This window comes from Lampris incognitus, chromosome 1, assembly GCF_029633865.1.
Source record: "Lampris incognitus isolate fLamInc1 chromosome 1, fLamInc1.hap2, whole genome shotgun sequence".
Taxonomy (NCBI): domain Eukaryota; kingdom Metazoa; phylum Chordata; class Actinopteri; order Lampriformes; family Lampridae; genus Lampris; species Lampris incognitus.
The window spans coordinates 103,379,427-103,404,785 of NC_079211.1; the positions used below are offsets into that span (position 1 = coordinate 103,379,427).

Consider the following 25,359-nt stretch of genomic DNA (forward strand, 5'->3'; position numbering starts at 1 on the left):
TCACTGACACCATGTGACTTTCCAGCTCCATCAAGGAGATCGATGTTTGACTCCCTGCATACATGATCGCCTTCATATAGGATTTAATTGTTCTAGTTCAGACATGACCAAAAATAACACCAATTAATAATGGTGTAATATCCATCCGACAGCTTGAAGAAACTGAATCTGTCCATGGCCTCGCTACAAAATAAACTGACCCTGTACAGCTGGGGGCAGTATGGAGTGCTTGTGAACAATATGTCGCCTGTTTGAATCTCTGCACAAATTTGGATAATCTGGGCTGAGAGAGTGAACGGGTAAAGCTCTTCCCTCCTACGGCAACTGTTGCCGAGATAGCCTTGAGCAAAGGCATTCAATCCCCCAATAGCCTCGGGTGGAGCTTTTCAGTGAAAGACTGTGGTCATCCTGAGACAGCTCCCGTGGGGGAATATGTGCAACGGCGGGTTGCACTGATGAACTAAAACATTATGACCACTCACACGTGAACCGAGTAGCGTTGATCATCCCCAAACAAGGACACGTGTCAAGGTCTGGGTAGATTAGATGGTAAACAAGCAATCAGTTCTCATAATCAATGTGTTGGATGCAGGAGAAATGGGCAGGAGTAAAAACCCAAGCGACTTTGACAAGGGACAAATTGTTATGGCCAGACGACTGGGTCAGAGTATCTCTGAAACAAGGGGGCGTCCGGGTGGCGTGGCGGTCTATTCCGTTTCCTACCAACACGGGGATCGGCCGTTCGAATCCCCGTGTTACCTCTGGCTTGGTCGGGCGTCCCTACAGACACAATTGGCCGTGTCTGCGGGTGGGAAGCGGGATGTGGATGTGTGTCCTGGTCGCTGCACTAGCGCCTCCTCTGGTCGGTCGGGGTGCCTGTTCGGGGGGGGGAGGGAATTGGGGGAAATGGCGTGGTCCTCCCACGTGCTACGTCCACCTGGCGAAACTCCTCACCGTCAGGTAAAAAGAATCGGCTGGCGACTCCACATGTATCGGAGGAGGCATGTGGTAGCCTGCAGTCCCCCCCCCCCCCCCGGATCGGTAGAGGGGGGTGGAGCAGCGACCGGGACAACTCAGAAGAGTGGGGTATATGGCTGGATACAATTGGGGAGAAAAAGGAGAAAAATTGAATAAAAAAAAGCGAGTATCCCTGAAACAGCAAGGCTTGTGAGGTGTTTCCGGTCAGCTGTGATGAGTACCTACCGAAAGCGATTTTTTTTTTCCCTAGGATGAATCCGGAAAGTTCCCGCCCTCAGGCACTAGGATTGGCCAGATCTGCCTGTAGGAAAAAAAATATTGGCTTACCGAAAGTGGTCCGAGTAGGGACCAACCACAAACCAGCAACAGGGTGTTGGTCGCCCAAGGCTCATCGATGCGTGAGGGCAACGAAGGCTATCCTGTCTGGTCCAGATCGACAGAAGGTCTACTGTGGCACTAGTCACAGAACATTTGAACGATGGTTATGAGATGAATGTATCAATACGGTGCATCGCACCCTGTTGCTTATGGGGCTGCATAGCCGTAAACCGGTCAGAGTGCCCATGATGACCCCTGTTCGCTGCCAAAAGGGCCTACAGTGGGCACGCGACCATCACAACTGAACCTTGGAGCAGCGGAAGAAGGCTGCCTGGTCCGATGAGTCCCGTTTTCTTTGAGATCACATGGATGGCTGTGTACCTGTGCTCCATCTACATGCGGGAGTGATGGCATCAGGATGCACTGTGGGAAGACGACAGGCTGGTGGAGAGAGTGTGGTATTCTGGGCAATGTTCTGCTGGGAAACCCTGGGTCTGGCCATTCATGTGGACGTCAATTTGATACGTCCCACCTACCTAAACATCGTTGCAGACCAGGTACACCCCTTAAAGGCAACTGTATTCCCTGATGGCAGCGGCCTCTTTCAGCAGGATAATGCGCCCTGCCACACTGCACACCTTGTTCAGGAGTGGTTTGAGGAACATGATGAAGTTTTCAAGGTGTTGCCCTGGCCTCCAAATTCTCCAGATCTCAATCCGATTGAGCATCTGTGGGATTTGTTGGATCGACCAGCCCCAGCAGCCCCACCTCGCAACTTCCAGGACTTGAAGGCACTGCTGCTAATGTTTTGGTGCCAGATACAACAGGACACCTTCGGGGGTCTTGCAGAGTCTATGTCTTGGCGGGTCGGTGCTGTTTTGGCGGCACATGGAGGACCAATAGCATATTAGACATGTGTTCATAATGTTTTGGCTCATCAGAGTAGTAGGCATCAATGGAGAACAGCGGCTCATGTTCAACCCATCCTCCCCAAGTAATACTCCCTCACATATGTCAGACCTCATTTTGTGAGAAATTATATCTAATTGGTTCTTGTCATCATTAATTTAGACAACGAAATCGTGTATCACAATATGACAGTGTTCACATTTCACCCTGATACAGTGCCACTGAAAGAAGATAAGCGGTGGTATTGAATTACTGCCCAGCCCTAAGTGAGCGGTCCAGTCAGCCTGGCATTTTGTAGGACAGGGGGTGGCTGACGGGGGGACACAGGGCAGAAAGTTGCTGGTAGGAATCACGTGTGACTCACAAGGTGGCAGGGGTGAAAGTTCGACGACCTCTGAGCACAGCTATGATGCTTTTTATTGACTTTTTTTTTTTACCCCCTATGAGAAAAAAAAGCAGTTTAAGAAGAATTGATCAGATTAAACTGTCCCTCACACGATGCTTCTCTAAATTGCTTTCCCGACATTTTACGGTGTTTTCATGTATGATGTTTTTAATGGCTTTTTATTTTCTTGTATATACGCTGGACTATTCCAAGAATACTTACGACACGCTTTCTATTACTTGTACCTGTGTAGTAATACACGTGTACTTTCGACCTAAGCCCACAAAGTTATCTTTTATAGCCCATAAGTAAGTAAGTGCTCCTGTGTGCTGACCTTTGCGTCACACCAGTCCCCACACCATCCGTCATACAGGACATTATGTTTCCGCTCTCCGCTCCTATTAGGTACCGTTCAATTCATTACATCCGCTTTTCGTCGCCATGAGTTCACCGCTCACCGCAAAGTGCACGCGCTCTCCCTGGGTGGCCTAACTCGTGGCCTCGTGGTGAACTCGTTGCAGGCCACGGTTCAGTGAGACCGCGTCAGAGGCGAAGAGGCCACAATACACGGAAAAACAGACCGCGACGGCTGCAGATCTAGGTTCACCGATATCTCAGAGAATAATGTTACATTTTAAATAATCCAGTGGTTACTGTGCCAGTACCACAACTGTGACCAACGGCAAAACAATCTACCTTGCCCACCAACACGGGGATCGCTGGTTTGAATCCCCGTGTTACCCCCGGCTTGTTTGGGCGTCCCTACGAACATAATTGGCCGTGTCTGCAGGTGGGAAGCCGGGTGTGGGTACGTGTCCTGGTCGCTGCACTAGCGCCTTCTCTAGTCGGTCGGGGCACCTGTTCGGGGGGGGGGGACTGGGGGGAATAGCGTGACCGTCCCACGCGCTACGTCCCCCTGGTGAAACTCCTCACTGTCAGGTGAAAAGAAGCGGCTGGCGACTCCACATGTATTGGAGGAGGCACGTGGTAGTCTGCAGCCCTCCCTGGATCGGCAGAGGGGGTGGAGCAGCGACCGGGACGGCTCGGTAGAGTGGGGTAACTGGCTGGATGCAACTTGGGAGAAAAAGGAGGGGGGGGAACCAAAAAAAAAGTTTTTCTGAAAAGAGATTATGCCGTTTTCTGTGTCAGTGATGATCCAGTACTTGTGTTGTTGTGTTGTTGGGCTGTTGGGCTGTAGTTCAGCAGAAGGTGCATTTTATCTGCATGTTGCAGTTGGTCGGCCCTCTAGAATGATGTAACATTCTCCCTGCAGGAGAAAGCTTTTAGTTGTAGCACAGTAGGAGTATTATGTGGTGCTTCGGAGGAGGGCAAACAGGAGAAGACCAAAGCACTGTGTCTGCCAGGAACGTTGCCAAACAGAGTCCTTGCTTGACAGCTAACCGAGATAGTACAACAATCCTGACGGGGGTTTTTGTCGATTAGTTAACTGTGTGTGCACCAGCGAGGATGCTGTCATACTAGGATTTAGGATGACGCTTGTGTGGGCAAATATACAACTGCAACGTGGAGAGCGCTGAAGAGACTTATCTATTAAATTAATTCAAGATACCAGCTAATCCACTTCAGCATCACATGGAGGATGGGGCCCCCATCGAGGCACCTTGGACATGCTACATGTTTATCATAGAAATCACCAAGTCTCCAAAATCTAGTCTTCAGTTCACCCAACAGGCATGCCTTTAGACTGCAGGAGGACGGCTTGTGTGACCACAGGCAGAAAATGTAAAGGTCATAGAGGAGGGATGAAATCCGGCACCCTATTACTGCAAGGTAAACGTGTTAATCGACGAGCAAACACGCCACCCTCATTTAAAGGACCATTCCGGGTTTTCACAACCTGGGTCTTATTTTGGTAGTTTTTGCCATATGGGTGATTATTTCACTCTCCTGCTCCCTCCTGGAGATTTTGGAGACGGGACCACTGCTGGACTCAAGTTTTCCAATGAACACAATCCTTCAACCTGTCCTATCAACAACAGCAAAAAACTGGTGTCTCAGTCTGGGTACATGATGTCCCAATATCTATTCCTTCTCAGGGCACTAGCCAGGTAGTTTATATATTACCACCTATAGTAAGTAAGATGGCCACTCCTGCAAGCTGAACCAGGAAGTAGCTCGGCAGTGTGATGGGTCATGGTTGAATTGGTGGACATTTCGAGTAATAATTTTGAACTTTCACATTTGGTTTCACTTCCACATACTAAATGGTTTAGATAAGGCAGTTGGGTGAGAACGATGCGTGTGCTGATGATCTCTATATCCCATGCACATCATGCAATAGCCAAAAATAAAGGCTTCTTAATTGCAAGAGGGGGCCTTGGATTCCTTCCTGCTGAAAGTGGTTTAGATAGTTGGGTCCGGTTAGATTTGTTGAAACACGTCTTGACGCTCATGTTCCTTGGCACTGTAAGACGTCGTTGTATGTGCTGCTACCATGTCCAAAATCTCCAAAATGAGTGAAATGATATCATAACTGATATGCACAAAGGCAAAACAAATACAAAAAGTTTGTTAAAAACAAATCATCCATTAGGTTCACTCATTTGACTTTCTTTTCTTTTTTTAATTTTGATATACTTTATTGATCCCCATGGGGAAATTCTTCTCTGCATTTAACTAATCCTAGCTGTGTAGCTAGGAGCAGGGGGCAGCCGCCGTGCAGCATCCGGGGACCAACTCCAGCTCTTCTTTCCGTCGCCTTGCTCAGGGGCACAGACAGGAGTATCAACCCTAACATGCATGTCTTTCTGATGGTGGGAGGAAACCGGAGCACCCGGAGAAAACCCACCACAGACACGGGGAGAACACGCGAACTCCACACAGAGGTCGACCTGGGATGACCCCCCCAAGGTTGGACAACCCCGGGGTTCGAACCCAGGACCTTCTCGCTGCGAGGCAACAGTGCTAACCACTGGGTCTCCGTGCCGCCCAAATGATGATTTAGTGATTGAACTTCAGAAACTATTAACAGTGGAAGGTAACATCTAATACCTGCCAGTAAAGATGTATACAGTACTGGCCTGCAGTATACTTGTACAGATACCAGAGCAGGACGGGCTGGCAGGTGACCCATGACTGCTGTTTCATTTAAGCCTGGAAGGTAGCACTAGCAGTGAACAATTAATATTATTAGCCACACATCAACGTGTGACCATTTCTTTAAATGTATGATCAAATTCTAATTTATAAGTTTTAACACCAAATGTCCAAATCTCGTGAGGTTCAGATCTATAAACCGCTGCTTTAACTGCTGGAAAAAGCAAACATGTGATTACACCTTAGGTGGGCACTTCCTGCCTCCGAGCCACACAAACAACACGAAGAAGAGCTCCGCGGCGCGGGGCGCCTCCGTGGCCAAACGGTTGGAGCGCGTGGCCACGGTTCGGGTCCAGCCGGAGACCTTTGTTGCACGTTGTCCTCTCCCTCTCCCTCTCCCTCCCTCTCTCTCTCTCTCTCTCTCTCTCTCTCTCTCTCTCTCTCTCTCTCTCTCTCTCTCTCTCTCTCTCTCTTCTCGCCCCCCCCGTCTTTCCTGTGCATCTACACTGTCGCTGTCAATAAAAAAAGAAGCAGAAATGCAATACATACATAAATAAATAAATAAGCTCTGCAGGTTTCAACCAAGTTGAAAAGTTTAAGGAACAGCAAAGACATAAATTTCACCTAAAGGGGGTAAAGGGGGGGGGCTGGACAACAGGGCCGAGAAAATGACAGCAATCGTCTAAACCTGAACTAACATTCCAAACAACGAAACGCAATATTTATGTAAACAAACGCCTCTGCCTCTCTGCGAGCGTGAGGGCGAGACCGAGAGCGTGCATCATGACACTCACACCCCATCCCGCCCCCTGCGGTCTTCACCAGCAGGTCTTTTGGCACTACCGGCCATCCACCTCAGCACAATGGCTGCAGGGCTTTCTGCTATGCTGCACCCAGACTCCGGAACGCCTTCCCCCGTCACGACCGCTTGCTGGACTCCATCACAGAGTGCAAAACCGCTCTTAAAGCCCACCTGTTTAAACTAGCATGCTCACTTCAACCGCACCAGCTTCATCTTGGTTTTAAATCCTATGCTCTGTTAATTACTGCATGTTTTCGAGTATCATGAAAGGTGTCATTAAATAAAATATATTATCATTATATTATTATTATCATGAGTATTATCTGCCGCCGAAGGTAACATGTGAAACGTTCGGCTGCAGGTCCCACTGCTGTTGTACAAAGTGGGTCGATATGTCCTCTGTGACCTTGGGTTGTGAACTGGTGGTAACTGGTAATCCTCTCGTTTAACTCCAATGAGACACATTTCTGCACATTTATCAAACTTGGCCATCGAGGGGGAGAAAAGAAGAGAGGTACACCAACTTGCATTTTAATCGAAGGATTCACTCCCTTGCAAAATATCCGAGCCGTACAGTCGCAGAAAACATGTCTAAATATGTCTCGTCCATCTGTACCGGAAGTGAAGTAGCCGGAGAAACTCCTGCAAGAAGCCGGTGCGAGCGAGCGAGCGAGCGGGAAACTAGAACGCGCGGGCGGGCAGTGGGCGCGGAGCTGTCCGCGGTCCTGAAAACAGTGGGCCATGATTTCAACCCAACCACCACCCAACAACCACCGCGACCCGAAGGAGACGCGGAGGTTGCTGCTTGTCAGTTCTGATGGCGACATTTTGTCAGAGGATCGGTCAGATGGACTTGCTGGGCTCCTTTTCAAGGCGGGAAGTTTCAGTTTAAGGGTTGATAATATCGTCCTGGCCCCGGATAGTGCACCCTGACGGGATCCACACTTTCGTCTCAGTGAACTGACGTTTGAGCTGAACGAGCTCTTGATATTTGTAATTAGAGAATTTCCTTCCGGAATTCGACATCCCTCCTTTGAAGAAAAAGTGACACCTGCTCTCTTAAAATGACGGAGAGCGCAAATGATGGTAGTTTCTGAAGGACAGCACGTGTCCTGATCACGTGGCTGATGAGGTTTCAGGCGCAGTCCTGACATAACCTCCCCCGAATCAAATCTTTACATCATTTTGGAAACAGGAGGGGGTTGGACTGTTCCCCACCACAGGGATAACACATTCATTTGACAACAAAGTCATTTTCCTGTTTAAACTACAAAACGGATTGTGCGGACGCTGTTGTCAGTGGACTGTGCCCCCCCCCCCCTTCCACACAACCCATAGTTTGGTTTCTGATGGGGGCAATTTTTGTTGGATGCTGTGATAACTGTAAAAAGTAATCAAGTTGCACACCCTTCCAAAACTAGGGTGCTGTCAGACATCACACATGTACACCATATTTGAAGTTAACAATAAGGCCGCCTCTTATTCCACCACCCAGTAGTCATTTTCTGCACCACCCCCCCCCCGGCCTTCTGGCGTTCCTGTTTCATCAAGGCAGGGAACCTCTGTCGTGGGAATAGTCCAGTATCCATGCCTTCATATGGGAGTGAGAAGAGACAGACCCAGCACCGTTATTTATAGGATCACAGTGTGACACTTGTCTGTTAGGGACAACTGAATTACCTCGTAGATGAACGAGCAGTGATAAGATAAAGACCATCCTTCACGATAGATTTCAGCAATATTGTCAACAAGAAGCTGTGTGACGACGTACATTTGTCTGTGGATGTCGTCCCAGCAAAGCTAGTCTGTCAGTTATGGGGGTTTATTTAGCACAGGGTGTCGGTCGCGCAAGCAAGCAAGGACAAGTTGTGTCCCCTGCGGCTGGGGGATTCGCCGCCGGTATCACAGTCACACCACAGCTCAAAGTGGCTCTGGAGATGCACCTGCAACACAGGGGTTTCATCCAACATGTGAGTTAACTTGACCTCATGATCCCCTATTCCTAATCCCAATTACCCTCGAAGCTATAGAGGAGAAATAAACTCGTGGTGGGAATACAGTTAGGGGACAGATTATGATGTAAACTAAGAATCCATGCAAATTATTGAACGAAATGAAGGGCTTATCCATCTCCAAAATACAGTTGTTGTTTTTTTGGGGGGGGGGGGGTTCCCCCTTTTTTCTCCCCAATTGTATCTGGCCAATTACCCCACACTTCCGAGCCGTCCTGGTCGCTGCTCCGCCCCCTCTGCTGATCCGGGGAGGGCTGCAGACTACCACGTGCCTCCTCCGATACATGTGGAGTCGCCAGCCGCTTCTTTTCACCTGACAGTGAGGAGTTTCACCAGGGGGACGTATAGTGCGTGGGAGGATCATGCTATTCCCCCCAGTTCCCCCTCCCCCCTGAACTGGAGCCCCGACCGACCAGAGGAGGCGCTAGTGCAGGGACCTGGACACATACCCACATCCGGCTTCCCACCCGCAGACACGGCCAGTTGTATCTGTAGGGACGCCCGACCAAGCCAGAGGTAACACGAGGATTCGAACCGGCGATCCCCGTGTTGATAGGCAACGGATAGACCGCTACGCTACCCAGACGCCCGATCAATAGACAGTTTTTAGGCAGAATTGATGATTTCATGAACGCCGCCATTGAAACGTTTTAAACCGGTTAGAGAAATCTCCCGGGTTGCTGACGTGAAATGCTCTGACGTCACAGCACGTAAGACTTGAAGTAATGGGATCGCAGGACATTAAGCCATTTTCCTGCGCTAAAGGACACTGTCAGTTTAACACACTGTCAGTTTAACTGGTACTCGCTGCCTTCTGAGTCACCTTCCGCCAACTGGTCTGCAGAGGTTGATTCTGGTTTACATGTTTTGCCCCTTTCTGTGTTGAACACTGATACCTGTGGCGTTATGTCATCATTGAGCTGTGTGACGGCGCACATCGCTGTTCCCGCAGAAGGCACAGCGCCCCCTAGTGGCATCAGAACAGCCAGTGGAGAAACGCGTCCAACTTTCTCACAAATGGTCTAACATGCCTGAAACTTCCCTCACGGACTCTCAGTGTTACACACTACCAACCCATGCATGTATTTACGTTATATTTGCTACTCCTTTTAATACAGACCAGATGGGGTCATCCATGTTAGCAACACAGACTTCTTCTTTCACAGTGGACACGACTGATCCCGAAACAAATTCTAACCTATATTCCAAACTGAAGCTAACAATGAAAGGTACTGCAGTGGAGCCAACTTATACGGACTCCAGTGTAGTTGCAAAGGCAGCTGATCTGTGCACATATAGATTACATCACCCGTATACGTATATATCAACCTAACTACCACAATATACCTAGCTCAACATTTACCATATACAGTATTTTACAGTGGTACTTTTCAGCTGGTTTTGCAATATGCTATCTTAATGTCACCTTTGACCAAATCTACTGACTAACAACACTCAAATAATTTGTTTTATTCATTAGGAAAATCAAACGAGAAACAGTTTGGCGTGATTTTGCCTGATACTTCTTTGAAATCAACTACCTTAAAATGTGTCAAAATCCTCTTCATGGATTTAGATGTCCCAAATGGCCTCCCTAACATCAGCCGTGTAAGTGCCATGGTTAATGAACAATATAGGGTCCTAGAAGTGCACTAGCATAAGTGAAAAACATAACAAAATAGGCAAGGGAGAGGGGAAAATATTGGGCCTTTGTTCATCAATCCTTCGTACAAACAAACTTGTGCTTACACACCCATGGGATGTTTTAGCCCTCGTAGTAGTCTGGCAGGCGGACTCTATTGTCTACCTCTTACAACGAGCAATCACCCAGGCTTGCAAAGACGCTAGCCAGTGTTAGCCAGCTGGTTTCTAAATTCAGGGGTTACCCAGGTTCTACACCTGTCTCTGAGACAAAATTCAGGGCTAAAAAATCCCATGGGTGTGTAGGAACAGAATTGTACGTACGAATGATTGATGAATGAGGCCCATCTATGCCACCAACATCATGGCAATTTAAGTGTCAGATGAACAAGGTGACACAAAGATATAAACCTGTAGTAGCCACAACAACAAACCAACTTTTTGTTTTGTTTTTTTGTTGTCGCAATTGGGGTGTAATAGCCCTCCCCAAATATTCAGGATTAATATGATTCAAGGGCAAACTTCAACATAAATGCCCCAATCAAAAAACAAAACTATTTTTTCTTTAACATAATTCAGAGAACATCATAAACAGACCAACTTCAGAATATACGAGAGGCTGAAAGGCTTTTACAAAGCCTTTATTTTCCTGGCATATGAGTTTGTCCTGCAGGCCCCACTTTGACTGAATGTACAAAAATCCTAAAATATATTGTTTGGACTCTTTAGAAATTAAAAAAAAAACTTTCTATAACATAAATCTCAAGATCCTGCGCTGGATAATATCTGATGGGGGTCCACTTCTGAGACAAAAAGGAGATTGCAAACCCTTTTTGTCCAAATACAAAGACAAACCCCTTTTCTATCCTATGTATATGCCTCAAAAGACATAGCAGTACCTGGATGTGGCAGGGGCAGCGAGTGTGGTGTACTGAGGAGTCCAGGCTTTACATGTGTGCCTTGGGTTTGAGTCCCTGTGTGGACAGTAAGTCAAGGATTGAAACAACATGCACATCCTACTCGTAGTATGGGCCGGAGCGAGGCAGATGAAAAAACATGCATGCAAAAAAAAAAGGCGTCCACACACTGTGTTATGCTCCCATGCTGTATTTGTTCATTTGAAGATCCCTGGCAGAGCAACACACTGAAAGTGTCTGAACATGTTATGGGAGCTCAACACACAAATATGCATGCTCTGTTTTACAGGAAGAAAGCCTCATTACTTCCTACGTGTTGCTGAGCAAGACATGGCATCCTTGGAAATTTCCCTATATGGACAAATAAAAGTAAATATGACGAATACTGAAACATGCAACTCGGTATCATGCAACTCTAAACTTTTAACAGACTGACTATAAACCAATATCAGGCTCATAATTAGGGCTTTTATATCGTTATGATCATTTTCTTGTAGCTAATACATTGATGATACAAGATAGTTATCAACCTGCAGGGTACAATAGCTTTTCCAAAGGAAATAGCAATAAACTATAAAGATTTTTGGACTGTTTGTGGTGTATTGGTCTATCAGTTCTCAAATTTTCATTTTTTGCAACTGGGACTTTTTTCCCCCTCCACTGAATACTTTTCTTTTATTCTGTTTTGCGATGTTGTTATTGCTGTGTTGGGTGTTTTCTTACGTTTTTATACGTTAATTATATAAAAATGAGAACTTTCTAAGTCAATTTTTTCTAAAGGGCTATGCAAATTCTAATCACAGTCCAAAGAAATTTGAGCAATCCCTCCAATCCCATCATGCATTTCATCCAAACTAAGTTTCCGTGTAGTTCAAGTGTTGGTTGTAGCTTACTTTAACCTATTGAGGACATGCACGCAAATGTGCATGACTGCCAAAACCCCACAGTCTGAGGCGAGTTCCTGTTGGCGTTAAGGCGACATTGCTGCAAAGGAAAACGTCTCTCTCAAAGTTGTGGCCCCCAACACATGGCCAAGTTCAAAACCCAACAACACGTCCAGCATTAATGTCACCAACTATATACCAAAAACAATGGTAACACACTAATGACTTAAAACACAACTGGGGGAAAACTGTTTACTCATCTATCCAAATAAACAGAGAGGGAGGGGGGCGAGAGAGAGAGTGAGGGAGGGAGGGAGAGAGAAAGAGAGAGAAAGAGAGAGAGAGTGAGGGAGAGAGAGGGAGGGGGGAGAGAGGGAGCGAGGGAGAGAGAGAGGGAGGGGGAGGGAGCGAGAGAGAGAGACAGCGAGAGAGAGAGGGGAGAGAGAGAGAGCGAGAGAGAGGGGGGGCTAACGATATGATGGGACTTGGGGCCTTTTTAGTGAGTAGGCAGCATTTGAAAAGCACCTGTCTCATCTCTCAGGTACTTGCTGAGATGGAACGTGTACGTGTGTGCGTGCGTGTGCGTGCGTGCGTGCATGTGTGTGTGCATGTGTGTGTGTGTGTGTGTGTGTGTGTGTGTGTGTGTGTTTGATGATGACGATGAACGGCGGAGCTGCTGTCGCCTGGTGTGAAGAGGCTTCAGAACGGGCAGCGTCGTCCGTGTTGGAAACCACACCAACAACGCCAGGATAGCATCATGGCCATTACGTAACGACATTCACGGGGGGGGGGGGGGGACAAAAGAAACTCCGTGGGCCAAATTTTCACGGACTACAGTATTTAGTGAAACACACGTGAAACCCTCTACCCTTGCGTAAGAGCAGGCCCCAGATGCAGCGTGTGAGGGCAGGCAGGCATTTTGGTCATCCTCTGTAAAGACGGGCTGCCCGGGCCTCGCATTGGATGGTGATGGTGATGGTGATGGTGAAGGGGATGGGGATGGGGATGGGGATGGGGATGGTGATGGTGACGGTGAAGGGGATGGTGACGGAGGAGAGCGGTCGAGCTACCTTCCCTCCACACCACCTGCAGAATGCGCAAGCCTCCTATCAGCCCACTGCAGCCCTCGCTACTTGATTTATTGCACTGCACAACGCGGATAGAGGGCATCACAGCCAAAACGTGGCGCAAAACTGTGACGACGCGGTCGCCCAACAACGGGCAACATTTTCGTTTCTCGGCAGGGGGCTGAAAAAGAAAAAGAAAAAGAAAAAGAAAAGAAAAGAAAAACAAATGTGCGCCGAGGCCCGAGAAAGAGGCGACGGAAGACGTGACAAACCCCAGCTTACCTCCAGCGTCCTCATCTCTTTTTGTGTCAAGTCGTTGGATGTGGCACATTTGGTCCGTAAACCCTCCAAGCTAGAGATGCTTATGTCTATCATGTTCTGCACCAGCTCGCACTGCTGCAAGGCTTTCTGCAAACCGACGTGCTGCTCTTCGGTTTTTGTCATCTCCTCGTCCATAGTTTGCGAACAGTGAGTCGTTTTTATGTGCACATGAAAAAAATCTGCTCGGAGAAGAAACGCAGGAAGCCCCAAAAATAGATCAACCTGCGAAATGCCATGAAACGAGCCACGGTGCTCTGCGTTTATAGACGGGGTTCAAGCCGTGAGAGAGGCGACTCCATTGCAACAGTCCTCGTAGTTCCTCTGATTGCAGGCTATATTAAACACAGTAGGAAGATGCTGAGCAGAAGTACAGTCTGAATAGAGATCAATACAGTACCCATTGAGCGTCTGTCCGTTTTGAATGGACAGAAAAAGAAGAGAAAAAGCTGTTCAACGTATCGCTAAAAGCCAACGCCGTGCGGAACCCGTGCGTTTCATAGGTGATGTGTGAACTGGATGCAGGTACTCCCCGTTTCCCGTGCCAGCAGCTGCCTCCCGGTTCGCTCCCACCACACCGACATGATTCCTGTCAATCAAATCCACAGCAATCGCAACAGCCTCGTATCGCCCAGGGAAGCAGGAGGGAGCCACCGCCGAGATGTCTTGATCTCGCGAGATGACCGTAAGTGCGGTGAGCTCACTGCTTTAACTAAATCGTCGTCTGCCCCACCGGGCCTAGATCAGAAAAGATAAGACACGCTGAACACCTTTCTTTATTAAAAGACAAACGCTTTTCACATGCAAAATCACAAACTGTGGGGCGCTTGGATGTGGAGACTCACACATGGGTGCGTAATACTCACACGCACTCGTTGGTGCCCTGGCAGTAGATCTATACCCCCCTCCCCCCGGCACACACTTAACACACACTACTTTTTAGCCCTTTTAAAATCTTTAGGATAATATCATCTAGCAATAGTTCCTACCTCAAATTATTAACAACATTACTGCACGGAACCCACTAAGTGATACAATGTGACAGTCTGCTTTCCTTGGCGGGTGGGTGGGAAGGGGACAAGCAGGGGGCAATCAGAATTGTACATGGGCTTGTCATCTCCTATGAGGCAGGCAGACGCTGCTGGGACATTTTTATGACATTTCCTCCGTGTCACCTGCAGAGACATCAGACAGCATTGTGTCTGGCCGAGCTGAAAAGGTTGGTGGAAGGATGACTGGACATACAGAGAGCGAGAAGGACGAGGAAGGTATGAGAATCAGAGTTACCTTTAAAGGGGCTATCGTAACTTCACCCTGAGTGTTGACCTGTGTCATTCAGCTATGTGAATATATAACAAAGCCAACATCTGTAATTTCTGAAGGCCTTCAGTGGAGTCATAATTTTGCTACAACATTCACAGAGAACAGTGAGTTGCAAGCAGAATCCTTGGTGTGTGTGTGTGTGTGGGGGGGGGGGGGTCAAACAAAAACAAAAACGCTCCGGGCAAGCTCCTGTATTTTTGAAGGCAGAAATCTGGGGAGCCATGGTGATGGTGATGATGATTGGGGGAGGGGGGGTCTTCAGCTTTGTGTCAGTCACAGCCATTTAGCAACACCTGCTGATATTATACTTCAGCAGTCCAAATATTACACACGGCCTCTTAAGAGATGCTGAACCACATCTGTTATCTCCCAAATCGCCCTGGGAAACTTCTGCCTACCTCACAGCCAACACACAAATCTATCAACGCATCGTTTTCTTGAAAATTGAAAAGTCCCTTTTATATTTGCCAATCATTGCAATAAAGTGTATTCGTCAGTCATTGCAATCAAATTCAGTTTGTGCATTTGTAACAGTTATCCGCTTTCGACGCGGAAGACGGGTTCTCTCTGACACCAAACGTCACACAGCGTTGTTATGGCGATGATATCTTTAGTGGTATCCCTTCGTATGTTTCCGGTGTTCATTTCGAAGAATATCTCTCCAGGGAACGTTACATTTTTCGTCTTCCTCGTCGGCTCTGACGTTTTGTCACGGAGACCCCGCCTACCCCGCCAACCCCGCCTATTATCGTAAGTGGGCGAATGTGATTGGTTATGAGCGCCGACGTCCGACGCACGTTTTGTTGTTGAGCGCGCCAAACCCCTTCGCTCAGAGCAAGGCTTAGTGGACCTGGGTCACCCAACCCGACCTGCAAAAGTTTAATCTGCCTTTGCTGTGACCGCTTTTATGGCATCGACCAGCAGCATGGTGTCATCTCAGTCTCGCAATTTACCATGGTGAGTTAAGCGGCGAACGGCATCGTGCTGTGCGTGCGGACGTGGATAGTGCTAACTTTTGCTGTTTACTAGCATAGCCGCTGGACTTCCAGCCTCGCTGTCTATGTTGAGGCGCTAGCTTGCTAACTGACAACAGTGATGTTTGTAATGGATGTCTGTATCTGCATACTGCTAACAGGATGACGTAATCGTGCTGTACTTACAGCTTCTCGGGCAAAATAAGTATGCATGCTCAGAATATTGCCAGCGTTTACCTTAATGCTAACCTCATGACTGTCAACCACGCAGGGTTGAAAAGTACAGACCGCAGAAACTGGATGACCTGATCTCTCACAGGGATATTCTCAGCACCAGTAAGTTTTACATTTCTTTAACGAACTCCTACCCGCTGGCAAGCGCAACAGAGCAATGTGCACCAAAACCAGCAGACACGGGAACAGTTGTTTTCCCCTACAGAGGCCATCTCTCCAATGAACACTTAACAGCGTGGTGCAGCGCAGTAATGAATACTCGTTATGACTCATATAGGACTCTTTGTAACTAGCCCCCTCTGGTCAAGATGTCAATTACATATCTACGACGTGCACTACCTCTTCAAACCAGATGTGCAATACAAATGTACAATTGTAAATATACATACAGCTGTTGTATACTTATTACAAATGATTGTGGTTATAATTATAACATAAGCAATATAATATAATATATAATCATAAGTTATTAGTTATTCTGCCATAACAAAACTCTTTGTAGTTGTGACATACTTGTTATGCATGCATTACTTGTCTCCAGTATTCTTGTTATTATTCCATTTTATTTTTTTGTTTTTTGTGTTTTTGTTTCTTTGAGTGATATATGCAAGTAGTAGAAGGTGCTGTAAACCGGAGTCAAATTCCTTGTATGCTTAAGCATACTTGGCCGATAAAGTTGATTCTGATTCTTAAGTTTCTAAAGTGTCAACTCAGCCGTTTAATTTACGTTTTCAGTCATTACTGTTTTAACTGTCTTGATTAACTCACAGCACGTGTTGAACATATCCAAAGGAGTTGAATCAAGTGCAACTGGACTTGGTATATATCCGTGAAGATGTTTCGCCTCTCATCCAAGAGGCTTCCTCAGTTCGTGCCTTTCTGACTAGACCTGATATATACCAAGTCCAGTTGCACTTGATTCAACTCCTTTGGATAACCATGACCTGGATGAATGAGAACATTCACAGGCGTGTTGAACATAATTCATTATATTCAGATTCTATACCCTTTTCCTGATATGAACACCCTCCCCCTCGGTTGCTCCAGTCCAGAAGTTCATCAGTGAGGACAGGCTTCCCCACCTCTTATTTTATGGCCCTCCTGGGACAGGAAAGACCTCCACCATCCTAGCATGTGCCAGGCAACTGTATAAGGGTAAAGAGTTCAACTCTATGGTGCTGGAGGTAAGCCACAACAGCTCAACAGGCGTTTTGTTTTATAGGGCGATCAAGGCCTCAACAAGCTCACTCCACCAAACATTTCTCTGTTTTAGGAGCAGAGCCTGTTTTGTTCTTTGACTTGCTGTCGTGTTGTTTTGTAGCTTAATGCATCAGATGACAGAGGTATTGATGTGGTACGAGGTCCCATCTTGAGTTTTGCCAGCACCAGGACCATATTCAAGTAAGACCCCCCCAACAACTTATATTAACTGTCATTTACATTAGTCAGTGGTCTCCAGAAATATTTGCTGGTTTTCATTTCATGTTAAGATTTTTAACCTACTTAAAGATGTGCTAATACGTGCAACTGGCTGGTGTAGTGTTTGTTTTGAGAGGAGAAACCCTCCATAAATACAGCTCTCTGGAACATGGGTGAAGACCACTGCTTTACGTTATGTCAGCAAATACCTGTTTTTATCATGTTGCAGCACTTTCAGATCCTTGTGTTCTCTAACACCAAGTGTAGCATCCAAGTTACACTTGACATCTATTTTACTTGTATCTATATCAGATTTGTCCACATTGCATTTACACATGATCAAAAATGTGTCTCTGGTGATTGGGTAGAAATCCAATTGCACACACTGTAGCGCTGTCCTGTGTAATGTGAAAACTTGCCTTCCTGAATACTATACCCCACATTTCAGCTCAAAACACAACTGTGTGTTATATTACCTACCCTGACTTTGTTGTGGACATCATATTTTAAGGGGCATAAGGAGAGGATGTATATGGCTTGGAGTAACCGTTCCATATACAATTTCAGAATTTGCAGTCAGAAAACTTCTCATATCACCTGCTGAGGCAGTTTAATCAATGTAATTACAGTCTGATTCTGTTCCCAGTGCAACTCTGGTTCATCTAATAACAGAATTTTTCTGTGAACAGTCGTGACCAAAATGGTCTCTGTTCACTCAAGACTCAATGCCAGTTACGTGGGGTCATATTGTCAAATGGAAACGAGTTCATTCGTCACCTTTTGTCTATTCCCTCACAACCTGTAAGGAAGGGCTTCAAGTTGGTGATACTGGACGAGGCAGATGCCATGACCCAGGATGCCCAGAATGCACTGCGGCGAGGTAAGCCATCTGTTTGGCCGGGCCTCACCTGCTGTGTACCCAAACAGCCCGCTGAGCAGCCAGACTCTTTGGCTGTTGTTGAATTAAAGGATACCTGCTTATTTCAGTCCATCAATTAAAAAAAAAAACTGATTTATGTGAGCACATAAATCATTGATGAATTGCAGTGACAGCATTTACTATGACTTTTTTAATCTACCCCCACACACACTTAAATAGACACATTATTTGAGGTATTTGTGCACTATAATATATATATATATATATATATATATATTTTAAAAACTAGTGAAAAGTTTAGGGTTTTTTGGTCATATTTTCAGAGCAATGAATTAAGTTTATATGGTTGTTTCACCATTTGCTTGGGTATCGCCGAGTATTGTAACGTTACAGCAGTAAGTAGCAGGCCAGGAGAGAGATTACTGTGTTCAGCCGTGAACAGGCTGTATGAATTCAGCAATTTGAAAGATTATTACACAAATAATATAAAGACATTTTGACGTATTCATGTAACACTGCAAAAATAACAGTATAGATACTGAAAACCACAGTCTTGATGGCCGCACTTCTGGAATCAAGGATCCTGAAAATTTGATCTCAGCTGAGTTCCTGGGCTGCCAGTTACATCCTTTATGGGGGCAAGTAGTATTTCATTATGTTTAAATTGAGCAAATGCGATCATTTAACACTCCCCCTCTGCTACCTCAGTAGCAAGTGTTTGTGTGCTGTAGAAAGACATTATGCAGTTAAGAAAAAGTTATTCACGTGCACTACACTTTACATCACAATCACTCAATACTCTATTCATTGTAATGTTTTTTTTTTTATAACACTACAACCCCTTATCAGGTCAGATACAACTTGGATCTTAGATGAATTTTTGACTTTGAATAGTAGTGTAACGGAATGGAGTTGATCTGTGAGCCGTACGGACCCCCACCCCCCACGGTTCGGCACGCATGTGAACCACGGATTAATTGCAAACTTTTAAAGTAATAATTCCCTAAATCTTCATGCAGAGTTGCAGTGAAAGATGAAGATGAAGAAAGATAGACAAGACTGATGCATGCTGTGTTTTACTCTGAAGCGCAATGATTGGTTGAGGCAGAAAAAAGCTGTTGTGGGTTCATGTGAAGAGGGCACGTTTAATCCCAACGAATCAGTCAGGGATGCTCACGTTACAAAAAGCGCAGGGACAGTCATGGCTAGCGGAGGAGCTGAAGAACTTGAAAAGCCTATATGCCCCCCCCCCTTTCTCCCCAATTGTATCCAGTCAATCACTCCACTCTTCTGAGCCGTCCTGGTCAGTGCTCCACCGGAGCGCTGCTCCACAGGAGCGCTGCAGACTACCACATGCCTCCTCCGATACATGTGGAGTCGCCAGCCGCTTCTTTTCACTTGACAGTGAGGAGTTTCGCCAGGGGAACGTAGCACGTTGGAGGATCACGCTATTCCCCCCAGTTCCCCCTCCCCCCTGGCACCCCAACTGACCAGAGGAGGCGCTAGTGCAGCAACCAGGACACATACCCACATCCGGCTTCCTACCCACAGACACGGCCAATTGTGTCAGTAGGGACGCCCGACCAAGCCGGAGGAACATGGGGATTCGAACCGGCGATCCCTGTGTTGGTAGGCAATGGAATAGACCAGCACGCCACCCGGACACCCTGAAAAGCCTATATTTTGAGATTTTATTTAAACATTATACATCTTGAATGTTGTTTTCAAAGTTTTCATTTAAGATCATGGGCAAAAGTTCCTTGTTTTAATTATTTACAGATTGAAAGGAAAGCAAAGTTATATTTGTCCCCCCTTTTTTTGTTTTTGTTTTTTGTTTTGTTTTGGGTTTTTTTTGCTGATCTGAAAAATGATCCCATCTGTGACCCAAAACTGTGATATGATCCAAACCACGAGTGTTGAATTTGCACCCCTAATTTTGAATACAATGCAAACGCCACTTTCCATCCACCCATGGATGAGGTTTTATTTTGAGTGATAATTCTTCGTTGATGGTGAGGTTTTGTCTTGTCTTCTTCACTTGTGCATTTTCCTGTATAGTGATTGAGAAGTTCACAGAGAACACACGCTTCTGCCTCATCTGCAACTACCTGTCCAAGATCATCCCGGCCCTGCAGTCACGCTGCACCCGGTTCCGTTTCGGCCCACTCTCCCAGGACCAGATGATCCCGAGGTTGGAGCATGTCATCCAGCAGGAAAGGTGTGTGGGTGTAGGTGGACATTTATAAGGTACCTCATTAAAATGTTACTCGCCGCACTAACAAAATGAAGATGTGAGGAATAAAAGGGGTTGTTGTCTGCAGATGTAATAGCTCGGCCACTGCTGATAAATAATGTCCTCGTTAACTTGCGTAAAATAATGAACATTAACGGTATGAACCGACTGACGTGCTCAAATAGAAATAGTCCACAAAACCTTAAGCTGTGTAAAATGAAAGGAACAACCGAGCAAAGACAATGTAGAATTTTCCGCATATGTTTGTTCAGAGATCGGATTTGAACATCAGTATCAGCCCCACAGCTGAGAAGACACCCTTCCTAAATCCTGGTACCTTTGTTTGTTTTTTTCTTAATTCGTTAACCTTGATTGAAGTGCAAACTTTCATTGGTCAGTTATTCATGGGCATCCCTAATGTGAGTGTATTATTCACACTCAAATGTGGTCACACGCAAAGGGCTAGAGTCATTTCACTGCTAACTGAACTATGCAATCTCTTGTGTGTTTTGTCAGTATTGACATAACTCCAGATGGAATGAAGGCTATCGTGACACTTTCCACAGGAGATATGAGACGATCGCTCAACATACTGCAGGTATGGCAAAAAAACTCATTCTATTCGATTGGGGGCGTCCGGGTGGCGTGGCGGACTATTCCGTTGCCTACCAACACGGGGAGCGCCGGTTTGAATCCCCTTGTTACCTCCGGCTTGGTCGGGCGTCCCTACAGACACAATTGGCCGTGTCTACGGGTGGGAAGCCGGATGTGGGTATGTGTCCAGGTCACTAGACTAGAGCCTCCTCTGGTTGGTTGGGGCACCTGTTCGGGGGGGAGAGGGAAGTGGGGGGAATAACGTGATCCTTCCACGCGCTACGTCCCCCTGGCAAAACTCCTCACTGTCAGGTGAAAAGAAGTGGCTGGCGACTCCACATGTACCGGAGGAGACGTGGTAGTCTGCAGCCCTCCCCGCATCGGCAGAGGGGGTGGAATAGCCACCAGGATGGCTCGGAAGAGTGGGGGTAATTGGCCGGATACAATTGGGGAGAAAAACAAAATCTATTCGATCACTCTTCATCACATATTGTCATTGATACATCTATTTCCATCGCAAGTGCACATGGAAAACTCATTTGCATTATTAAGGATTTTTGTTGTAATAGTTAGCGTTTCTATTTAGCATCTCTTTTATGCAAGTTAATTTGTGTAGTTGGGGGGGGGGGGGCAATAGACATGGCTCACGACTCATTGAATCCTGATGCCTGTTCAAGCATTTCAGACATCAAAGTTCTTATCGTTTTTTATTATTATTATCATTATTATTGTTGTTGTTGCTGATTTGTTAAAATACCTGAACATATTTTGTAATTGTCTGCAAAATAAACGGGTAACATTTTCAAACACTGCACTCAGCCCACTTAAGATTAACAGTTCAACCCGGGCCTTATTTTTGTAGTTTTTGCCATAGTACCCATCAGTTAGGATATAGTTCTACTCACCAGCATCATTGGTAGATGTCACACATGCACTGTGCTCGAGGAAAGTCGGTCCCAGTGGTACACTGGTATAGAGTACACAATATAGGTATACATTATAGCGGTACACTGGTATAGAGTATACAATATAGGTGTACAGTATAGTGGTACACTGGTATAGAGGCCTGTTGACAACTTAATAATTCCCTTATAATTTAGAAGAAGTTAACACTTAATAAACGTGCTTTTGACTCTAAGCATTTTGCATTGTGGTAATGTTTTTTGTGTAGTCTTGTTTGTTTTGTTTACTTATTTTTCTTTATTTGTTCTTTTCTGTCCTCATTCATACAGTAGGCATTACTTTGTTTTTGAGAAATCTCACGCAAATAACATTTATTGTTGTATTTGTTGTTGTTTTGTTGTTATTATTATTGCTGTAAATCTCACAACAATGTGTTTCATATCAGAAGCAAAGGTTTTGTCAGTTGTGCTCACTTTATTTCGTTCTCTGTGACGTCAGAGCACCAGCATGGCTCACGGGAAGGTCACTGAGGACACGGTGTACACCTGCACCGGTCATCCCCTCCGCTCAGATATAGCCAACATCCTCGACTGGGCCCTCAACAAAGAATTCACCACAGCGTACAACCGTATCCTTTTTCTCCCGTGCATCCTCGCACACCGGTTCAGACATGACTACTAACGTCTGGGTTCCAACCTTCAAGTTTTGGTTTTGAGTGGCAACTAAATTTGCTTGTGAGGAATTTGTTCTGTTGGGATGCTTAATGACACAAAAGGGATTAGACACTGGGCTTTCAGCCTGTCTCCACCCACTTGGGTGGATAAAGAAAGGGTGGAGAGCAAGAGAAAAGTGGGGTTTGGTTGGGGGTGGCAGTGCTATTACAGAACACCACGTCCCAGCTAATCTATTTACCTTTGTTAATAGAAAATTGGACAAACTACAACTAAAAATACTGAAACAATGTATTGAAAGCTAGAATTAATATGGACATTGAATATGGCTTCCTAAATAACAATTCAATTAAACCACCCCCCCATTTTCTCCCCAATTGTATCCAACCAATTACCCCACTCTTCCGAACTGTCCCGATCGCTGCTCCACCGCCTCTGCTGATCCGGGGAGGGCTGCAGAGTACCACATGCCTCCTCCCATACATGTGGAGTCGCCAGCCGCTTCTTTTCACCTGACAGTGAGGAGTTTCACCAGGGGGATGTAGCGCGTGGGAGGATCATGCTATTCCCCCCAGTTCCCCCTCCCCCTGAACAAGCGCCCTGACCGACCAGAGGAGGCGCTAGTGCAGGGACCAGGAAACATACCCACATCTGGCTTCCCACCTGCAGACACGGCCAATTGTATCTGTAGGGACGCCCGACCAAGCCAGAGGTAACACGGGGATTTGAACCGGCAAGCCCCGTGTTGGTAGGCAACACCTCTACGTTACCCGGAAGCCCCCAGCAAACACTTTCTTAGCTTTCAGAACAAAATATGAACCAAATATAAAATGGATCACTCAGGCAAGTACAGAGAAATTAATGGAATCTGTTCTCTAATTGGTGTACTGAACTGCCCTTGATTGAATCCTCCATGCAGCCATACTTGCATGTGTATCCCTGAGTAGCATGTATTAAAACCAGCCTGTTCTAGTGCAGCACTAGCTTGCCAACCATCCTCCCCAACTACAGGGCAGAGGGGAATTTCTCCTTTGAGAGTGCTCAGAGGTAGTCAGGTAACACATCCGCCACCTCTGGTATCACAACTGTATCCCCGCAGACCTATGATGAAACCACCCCAGGAACTCTGTGTTCCCTACTAAACTCCCTCCCAGCCTTTTTTTTTTACTGTCTCAATAAATCCAAAATATTGTTTTACAAACAAAAAAACACAATAATTCACAACATTCACTTCAGTGTATACTTTCACCTTAGCACCTTTTCCACAGAGATCCTTCAGCTGAAGACTCTGAAAGGCCTCGCTTTGCATGATATCCTCACAGAGGTTCATCTGCTTATACACAGAGGTGAGGGACAGCGTCTGGCTCTTGACCCAGAGATGACTTCTCTAAATTACTTAAGCAATCTGCACTGGCTATGGGCAGTTTGCCAGATATTTCAAAGTACTACAGGAGCTCTAAACATTGGATGCATCCTTTGTGTTTGCATGTGCATTTGTGTGGCATGCTGGTCCCTATGGCAAAATTTTACGATGGAAATGTTTTTTTTCTTTTCCCCGTGCTTGTGATGGCCTGGTTTTAGACTCAATTGGGGTCACAACAGAACATTAGTTGTCCATCCATCCATTATCCAAGCCGCTTATCCCAATCGGGGTCGCGGGGAAGCTGGCGCCTATCCCAGCAGTCGTTGGGCGGCAGGTGGGGAGACACCCTGGACAGACCGCCAGGCCATCACAGGGCCGGCACATTTTAATTACTTTTTTTTAAATGTTACTTCTCCCCCCCCCCCCTTTCAGTGGACTTTCCCCCGTCAATTCGGATGGGACTGCTCATTAAGTTGGCTGATATTGAGTAAGTGAAATCACACCCTTGATATATGTAAAGGTTCACAAAAATAAGGTAAATGAAAGCTTACACTAAGGCAGTAACAAGGACTGAGAGAAGCAGCGGTATTTGTGAAGGCTTTTATATTATCATTGTTTTGGTGCTTCACAACCTTTTGTCGTCTCCTCAGACACAGGCTTGCAGGAGGAACCAACGAAAAGATCCAGCTCAGTTCCATGGTGGCAGCTTTCCAGGGTGTGCGTGACCTTGTAGTCAGCGAGGCCTCCTAGACTTTGCCTACAGTATTCTATCTACATATTTGGGGGGGGGGGGTCTGGATATGACAGAAGAATCTTCCCAAGAGAGGAAAAGCAAAGAGAATCTTATCATTGTCATAATTTGGAGCACAAAATTCAACATATTCAACATGAACAAGTCAAGTGAAAGCGCAGGTCTGGCTTCTGAGAAGCATCCCGTGTGGGCCGGTGGGAATCCTACGCACTCCTGCTCGCTCCAGATGGAAAAACCCAGAACAGATCAGATTCGATTTTCCATTCCCGAGTTGTGGCCTCAGCTCTAAGTTCTCAAACTTTCTTTCTTAAACTTTCATAGCTAGATGTAAGCGGATAAGGTGTGTGTAGGTAATGTTGCAGACGCCATTGTTGGCGACCCGTTTGAATCCCTGCACACTAAACACTGTGTACTGCATCCAACAATAACATAATACAATGGGGTTCCCACAGGCTCCGCAAGCAAAACTTGAAACGGTGTCTTGTGAAATAAATGTGTTGTTCTGGCATTAGGTCACATGTCAAAGTTCAGATCAACCCTTAATAACTGCCAAGAATCAATTCAGTGTCACTGAATCATGAAGTATTATTAGAAACCCGTGGATAATATGCCTCAACATGGCCCCTTGTACTGTTAAAATGCTTTGTTTTTGGACATTTTATCAACTATGCTCAAATAAACATTTTCTTTTTGAGTTGTCGTGATCAGTTCTTTCAAATGAGGATG

The 25,359-nt window shown here is 46.1% G+C and overlaps 2 protein-coding genes across 2 annotated transcripts in view; one reads left to right on the plus strand and one right to left on the minus strand.

Moving 5' to 3' along the window:
• ksr2 (kinase suppressor of ras 2) overlaps positions 1-13,451 on the minus strand; it is a 240,865-nt gene extending 227,414 nt beyond the window's left edge. Inside the window, exon 1 of the mRNA XM_056289481.1 lies at positions 13,253-13,451. Coding sequence (XP_056145456.1) covers positions 13,253-13,426 — 174 coding nt within the window. The 5' untranslated portion in view covers positions 13,427-13,451. The remainder of the gene's footprint in view (positions 1-13,252) is intronic.
• A 1,980-nt stretch (positions 13,452-15,431) lies between these two features.
• rfc5 (replication factor C (activator 1) 5) lies at positions 15,432-25,308 on the plus strand. Its single transcript, XM_056288652.1, has 11 exons — positions 15,432-15,568; positions 15,857-15,921; positions 16,867-17,003; positions 17,141-17,220; positions 18,045-18,118; positions 20,177-20,336; positions 20,868-20,949; positions 22,347-22,476; positions 23,788-23,865; positions 24,315-24,369; positions 24,533-25,308. Exons 1-11 carry the CDS (start codon positions 15,519-15,521, stop codon positions 24,630-24,632), a joined length of 1,011 nt encoding a protein of 336 aa, XP_056144627.1. The 5' UTR covers positions 15,432-15,518; the 3' UTR covers positions 24,633-25,308.
• Positions 25,309-25,359: the final 51 nt, after the last annotated feature.

Coding starts and splice junctions, on each gene's coding strand:
- rfc5 (XM_056288652.1), top strand. CDS start 15,519: ATGGCATCGACCAGCAGCATGGTGTCATCTCAGTCTCGCAATTTACCA. Junction 17,221..18,044: donor AGCACCAGGACCATATTCAA/GTAAGACCCCCC, acceptor ACAACCTGTAAG/GAAGGGCTTCAAGTTGGTGA. Junction 18,119..20,176: donor CCAGAATGCACTGCGGCGAG/GTAAGCCATCTG, acceptor TTTCCTGTATAG/TGATTGAGAAGTTCACAGAG.